This window comes from Limulus polyphemus, unplaced genomic scaffold (assembly GCF_000517525.1).
Source record: "Limulus polyphemus unplaced genomic scaffold, Limulus_polyphemus-2.1.2 Scaffold1587, whole genome shotgun sequence".
In the NCBI taxonomy this organism is placed as follows: domain Eukaryota; kingdom Metazoa; phylum Arthropoda; class Merostomata; order Xiphosura; family Limulidae; genus Limulus; species Limulus polyphemus.
The window spans coordinates 28,826-43,720 of record NW_013667197.1 but is presented as its reverse complement, the minus strand read 5'-3'; the positions used below and the strand labels follow the sequence as shown (position 1 = coordinate 43,720).

General features: G+C 35.0%; 1 protein-coding gene across 1 annotated transcript in view; it reads right to left on the bottom strand.

Moving 5' to 3' along the window:
* LOC106464203 (hepatocyte nuclear factor 4-gamma-like) overlaps positions 1-12,861 on the bottom strand; it is a 79,149-nt gene extending 66,288 nt beyond the window's left edge. Inside the window, exon 1 of the mRNA XM_022391907.1 lies at positions 12,607-12,861. Coding sequence (XP_022247615.1) covers positions 12,607-12,718 — 112 coding nt within the window. The 5' untranslated portion in view covers positions 12,719-12,861. The remainder of the gene's footprint in view (positions 1-12,606) is intronic.
* Positions 12,862-14,895: the final 2,034 nt, after the last annotated feature.

Genomic DNA, 14,895 nt, shown 5'->3' with positions numbered 1-14,895 from the left:
GGAGAGTTTCTAGAAAATTCAGATTATGTAACAATACAAAGCTACACATATATTGTTGATTCTTACACTCGAGAATCTTTTAGAACTTTAGAGAATAGGAGGGAGTTTCGCAATACATATTTAACAGTATAAGTTATGCACACTTGTAAATATAAATTTAATTCAAGCAAACATCGATATTAAAATAAATATGTAATAATAAATCCGTCACAACTGTTACTCTGTGGCGGAAGACAAAGCTCATTGGCAAGCAACTCTTTCAAGGGCTGTAGATGCCAGTGCTATTTCTTTCATAGACCTTTTTGCTCAAAGCATAGTTAATACAATTTACACTAATATTCTACAGATCTCTGGGAACCAATCCAATAGAAGAATTCTCTTACTCTCTCCAGTGCTTTCTTGGCACTTACGTGTCCAGTTATTGGAGGGTTGTGGAAATGATGGAGTGCTTCTGTATATAGAAACTGTGGAAGTACCAAAGGTAGTCTTTGTTTCTGACCACTAGTATCTTTGGAGATTCCATAATGGACTATATTCTTTTGTACTTTATGTTGATCGTCTTTACTTTCTCTTGGTTCTCTCTTTTCATAGTACTCACATTTTTCAGTTACACATCTTCTTCAAAACAATACACCAGTATTTCCATGGTTCCGTACGGGGTTATGCATAGTGTTAAAGTTTTAGGAAAGATTGGGGTTGGTTGTAATAACTACTATAATTCTGCAAGTATACACAAGGGAATGCTATATCTTGGCAGCTGGCGTGCGTGTGCATCTTCACGTTCTCTTTGTGAGGAAGCAGGCAATAAATGGTCTTCCCTCCAACGAAAGAACACTTTTCTGTCACGAAAGTTACACTTATACTTATTATTATATTATATTATTATTATAAAACAGGCCTTGTTTGTCGTGTTTACTTGAAACATTATAGCATATAGAACACTTTAAAAGCACCAAGAAGATGCTCGATTGTGATGTTAAAACCACATTGGCAGAATGGTTGACAATGATGAATGGGGCTTGCTTTAACATTTGTAAGGGGGTTTGTTGTAACACTGTTACAAACATCCCCTACTATTTATCATAATAGTAGCAATTTATTTTAATCTGAAGTTTCAGTAATGTTTACGGTCAATATTCCACTTCTATGTTGTTAAATCACGACTTTTTTTATATAAGTAGTTACAACAATTGGGTAAATATTTAGCTTCTATATTACATATTGATAAATAAAAATCATCACTTCTCAGTCAATTTTGAAAGAATGGTGTATTATGGTTGTCCAATGGCGTTCCCCTCTGTCCAATTTGTTCTTATAACAATCTTTTCTCACTATTTTACTGCTAACTAAACGTTTGAAACTTATTCTAGTTCCACATATTGTTCCGATCTTTCACATAACTAATATTCTCTTTATATTGCTTTTGTAGAATGGCTAGAAGGCATAAGCAAAAAACTAACAAAGGAATAACACGTGAAGATATTAGGAAGCAAGCAGTTATGAACAAAGATAGAAGGTTGAGGAAGTAGACCAGTAAGTTTAAAATATGTTATTTAACACAAGTGTCGTTAAGGAAGTCAAGAAAGGGAGAAAACTTTCAAGTTTGGTACATAAAGAATCGCTAGGTATTTACTGAGGAAAAGTTGTAAATATACATCAGTCAGATGGCTGATATATATTGATTAAATATAGATTTGTTGTATGGTTATCATTAATATATCATGGTGAATAAACAATTTATTTACTTTAGTTCTATGCCTAAAATATATCTCACTTACAAAGTTGCAGCCTTGCCTCGGACTGGGAAAGGGTTGTATGGGCTGTCCTGTTTAAACCAATATTCTACATGGTCCTTATAGATGGTGAAATATTTTGCATCATGAAGTGAAAGATAAAACAATTAACTTCCATGTTTACATTAATCGATCATGATTATCTGTTAGTAGTTAAGAGATATTTAATATAATACGAACGTTTAACAACCATCCCCGATTTTGCTTCGAAAAGTGATACAACCTACCCCCGCTACTTTTACAACCTTCCAGTTACGGTGGTCGTAGTTAATTGTTTGTTTTGTTTGTTTTTTGAATTTCGCGCAAAGCTACACGAGGGCTATCTGCGCTAGCCGTCCCTAATTTAGCAGTGTAAGACTAGAGGGAAGGTAGCTAGTCATCACCATCCACCGCCAACTTCTTTTACCAACGAAAAGTTATCTTGTTTTCTAGATTGCAGAAATTCACCAGCCAGTTTAATGCTCTATGATCTGACCAGAGTGTAAACTTTTGTCCATAAATGTAATGATGGAAATGACTTAGGGCTTGAACAACATTTCATAACTCTTTCTAAGTTGTACAATACCTCCTTACTGCAGCATTCATTGCTTTGCCATAGTAGGCAATCACATGTTCTTTTCCATGTCGTACTTGTGATAACATTGCTTCCACTACAAAATAACTGGCATCTATATCTAAAATGAGTGGATCTTCAAGAGTTGGATGTGCTAATACAGATGAAATAATTAATCATTTCTTCACTTTTTTTGAATATTTGTTCATAATCAACATTCCAACAAAGTGTATTTGGTTTTTTCAAGTAATTTGTGTAGAATATGAACTATTTTAGATAATGATTTTACAAAATGAAAATATTAAGAGCAAAGACCCATAAATCTTATTGCTTCATGCATATCTTTGGTATTAGTAAATTCTGAACAGATACAATCTTAGTTGGGTTTGTAAATACTCCCTCTTTTCAGACTATGTGTCCTAGGAAACTCACATGTTGATAAACAATTCATCCTTCTTGGGATTCAGCTTAAGATTCCCTTTCCTCAACTGATTAAAAACTTTATTTAGCCAATCATAACCGTTATCAAAGGTCTTCCCATGTGTGATTACTCAATCCGAGTAGATAAGTACAACATTCAAGGGTATTTCAGAGAAAGCAAATTGAAATGTAGCAAGTGCAATATATAATCCAAATGATAATACAATAAACTGCCACATTCTATTTCTTGTAGTAAAGGCTGTTATCTCTCTGTTTTCTCGACTTTCACTTACCAATATCCACTCTTCAGATTCAATGGGCCTGGCATGGCCAGGTGGTTAGGGCGCTCGACTCGCAACATGAGGGTCGAGGCATCAAATCCCTGTCCCACCAAACATGCTCGCCCTTTCAGCCGTAGGGGCGTTATAATGTGACAGTCCTTATGTGAGGAGTTTACAGCAGACTTCCTATATCTTGTTTAAAAGGTGACTACTTCTGATGTGGATGTACTATCTGTACAACTTCATATTTTGCGATTTACCATCCAGACTTGACTCGAATTTCATGATTTGTTGTGTTCATGGCTCTAATGATGACATATTTATTCTTCAGATTCACGAGAGTTTCTCCAAACAATAATCTCCCAGACATGATGAAGTGTTTGGTTCTATTATGCCCCATTCAATAAAAGTAAATTCATTATAAGTCCTGGTATAAGTATTTCATTTCTTGTTGGAAGTTCAATCTCTGATATAGAAAATATCATGTAGTGCACAGGGCTTCCTGATCATAGAATGTGAAGCTTTTTGATGTTAGTCTAACCTGGCATCCACGTCTCCATAAATGAACAATATGCATTTTTCCTTGATGTTAATTACCTACACATCATGTGGTGTAGAGAAGCTTCCCACAGTAACGGTGACTTCCAACTTTTCTCTTGCTGAAACTTTATGTCTACTTGCTGTTTGCATCAATTCATTTTCTTTCCTTTTTTCTGACATCTTTTTTTTTGGGGGGGGGAGGGTGTTCTCTACAGGCCTTTTGTCTGCAGGTCCTGACACATCCTTTCAATTTACACATGCTCTTTTGGCTTATTTCCTCCATTCTATGTAACAAATTGTCTAACTAATCTTCTCAGTTCTTCTGCACTACTACCAGGGGAAGTTGATGTTTCATTATTACTTGATCTGGAGGTCCTGTAACTTCTAGATGGTGCCTTTAGTTGTTTATCCATCTATGACTTTGATGGATTCAAGTTCCATTACCAACTGGAGACCTTTTTAAAGATGTAACTCTACTTTGCTTCAGCCTAATTCATATATCCCCATCTGCTACGTCAACTGGTTACATTCCAATGGATCCAACATTTTATGTAAAGCATCTGGTAAAGATAATTGGGCAAACCTTTCCAAATTATGTAAAGTGTCTTCTTTGCTATGTATTCTACTTCTGAGCTTTGTTTTATACACTTCCTTCTGATCTATCACTTCAAACCTGTTGGATAAGGCAGCTACCAAGGCTTGATAATTGTTACGGCTTTCAGCTGGAAGGTTGCTTAATGTCGTTAGAGTTGACTCTTTTTACCTGGGCAGTAAGATGGCACCTTTTCATCATACGCTGTTGGTTTCTTGACTAGGCAATGCTGTTGAACTGACCAGATAAATAATCAACGAAGGTCCTGTAGCCACAAAGCCTTGCACAGCATTATTGGTAATAGGTATAGATCAAATAGTTTTCCTATTCCATACTTTGTAGTAGATGACGCTTTAGGTTGAAATTCTTTATACAAATGCGTAAAGAGATGTGGCTGGTTTCATTTTTGTATTTTAATTTTTTGATTAAAATGTTTCTTACTTCTTCAGTCTTGTTGTTATAATCTTTCTGTACATCTCCATTAGCTTCAACAGTCTTGTCTTTAATCAGATTTATTTATAAGTTTGTTTTTTTTAAATAGTACGTCTCTTTCTTTTAATTTTTCTCTTAAGTTCCCGTCGTTTATCTCTTGATCTTCTTAAATTTTCTATCTCTTTCTTATTAGTCTAATTTTAAATTTATATCTCCTTTTTGATCCTTTTTAAATTTTCTGTCTTGTTCTTCTGATTTTCTATTTCTTTCTTCTTGATCTTCATTTAGGAATCTTTCTTCTCCTGCTTGTTTTTATTTCCATTGTTTCCTGACCTCCAGCAATTTTTATGTCGCACTTTGCACTCGTGTCTCTCCAAAATAATCCCACTTCTGACATAAGTGTTGTAACGTATTCCATTGTTAGGCGGGTTCTTTTGGATCATTTGGTAAAAATTATTGTGAAGTCCAGTCCACTTAATATAACGAATTAATTCATTTCTTCTGTAATGTTCCTTGGGAGGCTTAATTTCACAAACAACGTTTCAACAGAAATTCTGATATTAGTAATAAGTCTTACTTAGAAATAAACTTAATTCATACCTTACTTGCAAAATTTCCTCCCTAATCGATTGATAACAAATACACCGCTTAAGTAACTCGCTTTTTGACACTGAACTGATCAATTAAATCTAATGCACTCTGGTATTTTTTATATTGTACTAGTTTTCTACGTATTGCAGGCAGCTTCGAGATTCCACAGGCCTAAACGTTCATGAAAATTTAGGCTTCACACAGTGTGTTCGATGCAAAGTTGCACAGTAGGCTTTTTGCGCTCTGTTCACCATGGGGAATCAAACCCCGGATCTTATCGTTGTTAGTCACTAAACTTACCACTGACACACTGTGGGACTGCGTGTATATATATAACACCTTTATTATAGCTACTTGATGACTGGATAGCTGTTTACAAGCTGGAATTAATTTAATAGTAACATGATCTGATTGTTTGAGCACAGTCCTGTGCCAAAACACCATCGCCTCAGTAGACCAAAGTTGTCTCATTGCTTTTGATGTCTAAACCAAGGTTCCTGTTGAAAAGTAGCTTTATTATCTCTGTGTGTACCCTAGTGGGCCAGTGATAAGTTTAACGACTTACAATATTAAAATCTGGGATTCGATTCTCTATGATAGACAGAATGCATATAGCCCATTGTGTAACTATGAAATATCGCTGTTACAAAGAGTTTGTAACAGCGATCCTTTGTGGTCTTCCAGCACATGGCTTATCGAATTTATTTGTTTATTTCAATTAATCTGCATTGTTGCCAGTGACAACTTCATGTTTTGGTCAGTTCATCATCACTATTCAATTCATGCCCCAAGTAAGTTACAAAATCAATATAATCTGAATATATATATATCCAAATCTGGGCGTGTACTTCAATAGTACCCAGCTATAATGAATCAGCCGGTCGACATTTATTAATCAAACATTAAAAATATTGTGTATGAATTACTACGAACCTGTTGTGATATACATACAAAAATGTGGCGCCTATTTAGGTCAACGATTTTAAGATCAAAGAGATGAGGTTCGATGATTAATTATTTAGCAACCAAATAATAACAGAACATGTAATTACTGAATCTTAATAGAAACACTGACTTGTAGGTCAAAGATCTTTGGCCACTCTTGACCATCAAAAAGCAACTCTGTCAGAAGAACAGGACTGTTTTATAATAATAAAAATCAAGGTAGAACTACTTTACTTAAACCTAATCAGTTAACCGAATTTCACAGATCTAAAATCTGCAGTTATATATATCAGAATCAAGAATGCATTAACCTCACACACTAACCATGCAAGCAAGTTCACTCAGTATTTTATTAATAATTTATAGTTAGAAATGATCATAAAGAGATTGGAATCGCTCCATTCACCTTACCAGTCAACATTGTAAGAGGAAGTATCTATAAATGAGCTCAAAAATATATTCTACTAAATAATGTATTTTAACTTTTCTATATGTGTGTATGTGTGAACAATTTTAAAACAAAAATTGTAAATCTTGATATATACTTGGTGCCCGACATGACTTTATATTTCACTGTTTAACACAGCGTTGGATTCTTCAAGAAGGATATCAAGTTATGAAGATATAAAAGATACAGAAACCACCCTCTAAAACATCTTTACACTATATCGGTAGATTTGCCATAATCTAAACATGTATGAGTCTCTCAGATGTCTAAGTTTTTGTCTTTTTGCAAGCTGGAGTATGTGTAACAGATAAGATGTCGATCTTTTCTTTGTAGATCGTTTTTTTAAAATTAGTTTCGTGTTTTTTAAACGCACTACTATATGTAAACGATATTATGATTTCGATCACTTCTATATACAACCATTTTTAACTTCAAAAAATATTAAAAGTATATTAAAGGACCCGCAGTTTTTATTTCAGTAGACCCTAATGAAACTCGAGTTCCTTATTTATATTCTTTGAGGGAAGGGGGGGGGGCTCCTGAGAGCTCTTAAAGATCAATTTATAACGATTAAACTTTCGTATGACTAGCCTCCAGTGGCACAGCGGTATGTCTGCGGACTTACAACGCTAGAAACCGAGTTTCGATACACGTGATGGGCAGAGCACAGATAGCCCTTTGTGTAGCTTTGTGTTTAACTACAAACATTCCTATGACTAATTTTAGAGATTAATTCTTAACATTTTTCTTTAAACCATCATGTACAACCTGCACGATTGTGGTGCCACGAAATTGGATCAGTTTATTTTGTTCCCTTTCTTGTTTAAACTTCAGATATTTTTACCCATTTTCTTCATCTGAGTTAACCAATCAAACGGTAAACATGCTGTAGTTGTGTTACAAGAGTACCAATTTATATTCTCGTGCATGCTCTCTCCCTTTAGTGACTGTCATCAACATTTATTTTCATCCACTATGAGGGCAAACCCCGTCTGAGAACTCTCCACCTCCTCTGAGATACAGTATTTTAATAATTTTAAATTCTCTACCTTGTGACTCACACTGGCATGAAAGTGTTAATATTTCTGCATACACAAACTAACAATTTGCCTCCTTATGCCCCCCCCCCCACAAGTAAAAATACACCTAAAAACGTCATTGTTCCAAAGTTCGTTATATTTCATGTTATTTTACAGTCATAATTATCTCTCTTGCTTAAAGGGCGTCCGGTTTTCAGGATATGTAACTATCACCAATATGTGTGTTTCTCTTACGATTAAATGTGCCTTGACCACCTGCTACTCCTTCTATCTTTACAGTGAGAATTGTTCCCGCATAAGTTTAAATTTCTAGGAAATGTTGCCCAATAACAAGTGTGTCATACAGGTAAGTCTCTGTAAATACTGTGATCTCATAGACTGCTTGGAAATAGTGAAGTAATATAGCCCAGTACTCAGATTTGTTTAATTTTCAAAATTAAAACTCCACGGATCCCGGTTGAGTGGATTCTACCTATCTGAAGAAACGTCTAAAATTATCGTAGCAACCAGCGCATAAAACACTAATGTTACGTGTTTAAAAACACCCACTTTTGAATCTTCCCTTCTTAATGCTTGGAAAACCATATTTAGTTTATTTAACTCAATGAACCACATAATTGTCCCTACCTCTGTGGATGATAAGCGAAACGTTTCCTTATATGGACAGGTTTTTACAGTGCAGAGGCAATATAAGAAAGAGGAACAAATAAACCAACTAACGATTCTGAACTTTAGTTCATAAATTCGAAGAGAAACAAGAGCAATCAGAGAGATTGCATACCCTCACTTTGCCGCTCTTTTCCGACATTCCATGCATTTACATTGAATAACGCCAAATTTCACCTTCGAAAATTCGGAAAATCCTTCACAGATCCAAAATGATTAACGATCCAGATCATTTTTATAGCGTGGTGAGGAGTCTCAGCCTTAATGTGCCCATGAAATTTGGTACAAATCCGATCACACTTTACAGAGTTATTAACCCAAAACCGCAAAAATACCCCATCTCTTTATTATAAAAAATGCTTGAAAGAGATCCAGAATCCGGATCCAAACCAAATATGGGAAAGACTGTCCCATACTTACTTACCATCTTTTGAAGAAAAAATTGTGGACATCGGTCTATTAGTTTTCGAGATACCATCCGGGGTAGAGGGCAATAAGTGAACATTTAGTAGACACTATATAGGTTTGTATCCACTGCCGATTTTACTCGTATAATGTTCAAGTTTTATAACTAAACCTTCATCAGTTATTATTTTTATTTTATTTTTTAAACTGATAGATATATCTGAAATCATTTTGCTCACTGTACATACACACTTTGAAGTAGAGGTCAGTGGAATCTATGTATGATATCCAAACATAGGTGCCAGAGATGGAGGGGGTGAGCAACAGACCATCGCCCACTCACTTTTTAAAAAGTGGGGACCCTGCCCTCCACACTTTTAACAACAAGAGGGAGAATTTTTTTTAACGAAACCTTTAATAATGTATGCTTAAAAGCAGTCATTATACAATTTCATCCTTGTATCGTCTAGTCACAACTTGTCTATTTATTTCCACAATCTGAATAAAATGTTTAGCAGGTGACTGAAAATCGACAATTAGAGATAATTTTTGGTTTTTTAAAAAATATTTCGTTAAAAAATGTTAACAGTAGTATTGTATGATAAGAAAATCTCAAAATCTCAAAAATTCAGTTATAACTCCATTTTGAAGAAAATATGTTGAGATAGATCAAAAGTTGATGTCATGATGTTGCACTTTTTTGTGACTTAGTATGTATCATGTGATGGACATCTGAGAATTAGTTCAAGCTTTTACTGGAGTAACAGTTATCGTACTTGACTCGCTAAGAAATTTTCGCAAATTTTTGTTTGGCTGGCCCTCCCCACTCTTGTAGTCTTTCTGGCGCCTCTGTATCCAAGGTAACAAATTCTAATTACTCGTGTTTGCTGCTTGAAAAAATGACATTTTACAACTTAAGAAATAATCCGGTGGTGCATATTCCGTGGAATTTGATACTTTACCCGTAATAGTGTCTTGAAAAAGAAAGTCGTGACTTTTCAGTGACTTACATACACACATATATATATATATCTAGCGCTCTCAGATTTACTGCTGTCAGTTACTCGCGTGGCGGAACGCTATATCCATTGTCCGTTCAAAATAACTGAACTTGAGATCGTATGTGTAAGTGCAAGTGATTGTATAGTAGTCACATGCGAACCAATAAGATCCTATATTGATATATATATATATTCTTAAGTTTACAGAACGCAATACAACTGAATTAGTGTCAAATAAATGAATGCATATTTTTATTTAGTATCCAATAGAACTATTTTTTTATTATTATCACAAGTTATTGAATGTTTTTCTAATCAATAAAACCAATTCCTCAACAAGTACAGCATATAAAGAAGCTATAACTTCTGCATCAGGTGCTCAATAAGAGCTTTGGATCTGATATGGCTTGGTTGGAAATGTGTGTATGTGTTTCATCTCAAACACAGCGACCTTGTGTCATCACCCCACGCCGACCCGAGTGTCGCGTTACGTAGCCTTGTCACGGTAGTCTTGCACGTAAATGAAGAGTTCCATGGCGTAACGATGATTTACTTGCCTTATTTCAGTTAACTTCTTCGTTCGAAAACTACCAAGTGAACGCTAACACCGGAGGGTATCTTCTTATAAAACATGAGTACTTATTACCTTATGTGACATTAAAATAATAACTGCGAGTGTTAACTGATGGAGCACGAGCTATACTGAACGGTGATCCCCACGAGAGACGGGAGAAGGACTCGACGTAGCTCGGAGACCAGCTCGTCTTGAGTTCTCAAACCACGGCTTCGGTATGCAGGTTGTTTATACGCATCTCGGATTACGTCTTTACTTGCTCTGTGGCTATCTTCAGAGTCTTATGGTGAAACAACTTATTAGGTTGCTAGCTTACTATTCTCATGCAAAAAAAAAAAGGAAAGGGGGGGTCGCATAATTCCTGTGGCTCAGCAGACTATACGCCTACGAAAATACCTCTAACGACATGTGGACCACGCTTTGATCTGGTAGATTAAATGTCCAATAATAATGAATACGAGTTTATCGAAAATAATGTTGAAATGTTCGACATAAGAATCTTTAATATTCTTACAACAATCAGTAATATCTAATTATTCACGCAATGCAGGACTTCTTAGCAAGCTTTAGAAAAGGAAACGTTTCTCAATATATGAACAGGACCATAGCCAGGTGACCCCCCAAACCGGCTGAAAAAGATCACATAATTTGGTCACATGCTCGGGATAATGTAGGATCAGAAAAGGTCTCAACATTCAACCATGACTTCTAATTTTCGTGGTTATTAATAATAATAATGTTATTTAGTATACCATAAAGTTTAATGACAAAATTAATACAACAAAACATGACTATTTTCAGAAACTTGATACCTGAAAGAGATCGCCGAAATTAGTTTCATGCGTCTGTTTTCCAGTATCTTAATAAAATCCAATGCACTCTCATAAAATCTCGTTAGCATTTTATGTGTGTTTGCAAACAAAAGCAAAATTATAATTTCATTAAAAAAAAGAATATATATTCTATTGCTGCTGACCTATGGTCAGCAGCAACCTGCTGGTAGGTTTTAGTACTAAACCCCACTTTGAAAACACTCCTATTTGATTGAAAAAATACATTCAATGAATGAGTTTATTCCTTAATCTATTGTCACTCTCCTCCATTTTCATGTTTTAAACAAACTAAGTCATTTACTTGTGAGTGATATCACTAACCAATGTTTCTTCTATTGACTTTCTTTTAGTCACATAAGACTTAATTAATTATTACAACCCACTGAAGAATTATACCCCACCTTTTATGGAGGAGTCGCGTGCTATAGAAGTAGAGCATAGAGGAATGAAACTGGTAGTGCGATGAACAGGATATTTTTTTTTTGTAACAAGCATAGAAAAGGCTATTCATTCTTGTGACACTTCATTCAATGCTGAATAGCTATAATATAGTAACTCCAGACTGATAGATAAATAAACGGATACAGTTTTTTTTCCGATTATTATAATAAGATATAGATTGCGGATTTTCAAAGAAAATGTTCGAAGCACCATATTTAGAATAGTTGAAACTAGACACATACATATATTAGTTTTAAACTTTAAGTAAAACTTATTAAATTTCGTGTGTCGGTAGTTCGTTACATCGAGCTTCCAATTTTCCGAAAATTGTACCGTCCTCGTCGCTTTATTTCGATATAAGTTTGATGGTAGATGTGGTTTTCACTTCTGCTCAGAGCCAACTTTAACTGAACTACATGGTTATAATATTCCAACATGCCGCTGATTATCCGGCTGACTCCACCTTAACCACCGGCGGATGTCCGTTTAGTACATGTCTGTGCATAACGCTTTAGCCTTTCATATATGTACACACAGACGAACAATTCTTACCTAAGCACTCCAGGAAGACCTCCCACACCGTAACAGGTCGAAGAGAAAACACCTAAGCTTTATTTTTTTAGCACATTATGCGACACACAATAAATGTTTATATCTCTAGAACACTAACCTTTGCTGCTGTGATACCGTTAATGAAGAATTGTAAAACCAAATCAGTTTTACAAGTTACATTTTGATATTATGGTTTTTATTAGAAAAACTTAATAAAGTCAAAGCACCATTATATCCCTTGTCTACTAAGCTCTTCACAAAAGTGTCCTACTCTGAAATATACTCTAGAAACAGGTGGCTGTACACTCCAACAGGTAATTTTGGACGCTCACACGGCCATCAAGATTTCTTAATCGCTATACACACTTCACTAAATGACGTAACGAAATATGAATAAATTCTGCTATAAAAAGAAGACGATTCCGTAACATTTATTCATATACATTAACAAAGTTTGATAAACTATCTAAAAGAATGACAATATCGTGAGAAAACTCACCCAAAACAGGGACTCCCATGGATGTGGCGTGAGCATTCTGGACTATGACTCCGCTGGTGAACGGGGATTGTCCCACTAATATCCCGGTCGTGGGGTGGTGTTCCTCGTTCATGTTTTTCTATCTTGCTAGCTAGCTGTACTAAAAGCTAACAAACACTCTAGGGTCAAATTTCACCTTTGATTTCGCGTACTTTTCTGTATGGACTTCTACCTTCGGATCTAAGTGCAGCTTCCGACTTCTCGCCTGCGGGAAAGCCCGAAGTATAACCCGGAGGGCACGTGACTGCGGGGGCGCTGCGATTGCTATGTGGAATAGATAAGGTTTGAGTTTTGATGTAACTACAATCAGTCGTGCATTGGGAGTTATTATTCTAAAATTACGATCAAACTTTTATAGGAGCTACGCCATAGATTTGCATGTATCGAGATACTAGATCATGAATATATATAAAGAACTCAAGCCTGAACGTACAAAACATTAAACTCAGTTAAGCGCCCAAGTCACAATTTTGATGAGATATTTAAAATGATTATTTTTGAAACACTGTGAGAATATAAAGTGATTGTAATGTTATATCTAGCACTCAAGTACAACGTTTGTTCGTTCCTTCTCCATTAATATGATTTAGATTGAATAATTCCCAACCATATAATAATTATATACACGGTTTGAATAAATATATCCTAAAAGACAAAAACGTGGTTCAAATGTATAGTACAAAACTAATGCGACGAAACATTGCGTATTTTCAAGTATATTTTAATTTTCCTAATACATTATTGTTCAGTCGTTTTACAATACATTTCCTTCTTTATAAAGTCAATCCGATATTCACTGTTTATGTATTCTTAGAATCCTTTATTGCCAAAACACTGTTTATATCTTGTGAAGGAAGTTACTTACGCCCATGATTAAACCAATTGGAATCATCCAGGCTTATAGCTAAATTCGCAGCTGCTATTCACGGTCACGTAAAAATCTAAAACAATGATTTGGTTGTATGTCAGTTCACGATGTAAATCGCACGTGAATCAATTCTCTAAAACAAACCAGTTGCGTACCGCTGTATCGTCATACAAGCTCTCTGGTATAAGGATTCGAATAATGATTATAAAGCCAACATGAATCAGGAAAACCAATGAGTCATGAAAAAAAAAAACTAACAATGTCGAAACTCAAAAGCTAGTGCAAAATATCAACAAGAAAATGTTTTTGAACTAAATCGGTTTTACTATACTTTTTTTTTCCACACACCCCATCCTCTGGTGGTTTATCGTTAAGTCTGGGGGCTTTGCACTCTAAAAATCGGGTTTCGATACTCGCAGTGGGCAGAACTCAGAAAGAGCATTGTGCAGTTTTGTGATAATCAAAACTATTAACAGATTAACTATTCAAAAATGTAAAATTATTTTTATATATTCTATTACTTGAAAGTCTGCACAAGCCTAACGGCGAGTAAAATGATAGAATAAATTTATCAGAAGCTTTAACTGTTGCTCGTCCTTCTGCAAAAATTAAAAACATTATGTGACCACAAACGTATTGATTTAACTACCATTTGATAAAAGACCACACGAACAAAAAAAATTGTTGAGTTTTGAACAATAAAATTACAATTGTAAGAATAATTTTCACCATTTAGTTATTATGCACTGTTCTTAAACCACCATAAAAATTGAAAAAGGGAATTTTGTAAAAAATGCAACTTCGGAAGACTTGGCTGTTCCAGTCCTCTTCTTTCTTTACGATTTTCGATAACAAATATATAAAAAAAAATAATAATGAAAAATAAAAGAAGTACAACTTTGATATAGTCTAAAAAATTAAACAGAACAGGAAAATAAAGTTGCTTTCTCATTATTTGTATATCTTCCCAGTGTATGTTTCTCACATGCTTGAGCAAAGAGTTAAGCGTGGAAATAACATTCTACTTGATAAGGAAAGTAAACGTCATTTCTGAGAACCTTTGCCATACTAAGTTTAGAAAGGATAACCGATATATTTTTTTCCATATTTACTTTCATAAATAAATGTTGTTGTTTTTTTTCCTTTTCGGGTTGTCCCCTGATGGGATAGCGGTAAGTCTACGGACTTACAGTACTAAAATCCGGGAGTCGATTCCCCACGGTGGGCACAGCAGGTAGCCCAATGTGACTTTGTTCTATAACAATCAAACTTTTCGTGTTTCTTACCTAACATCCAAAATACAATATATATATAGTAGAGTCTAAGTATGCGGACTTACAACGCTAGAAATCGTGTTTCTATACCATTAGTAGCTACAGCAC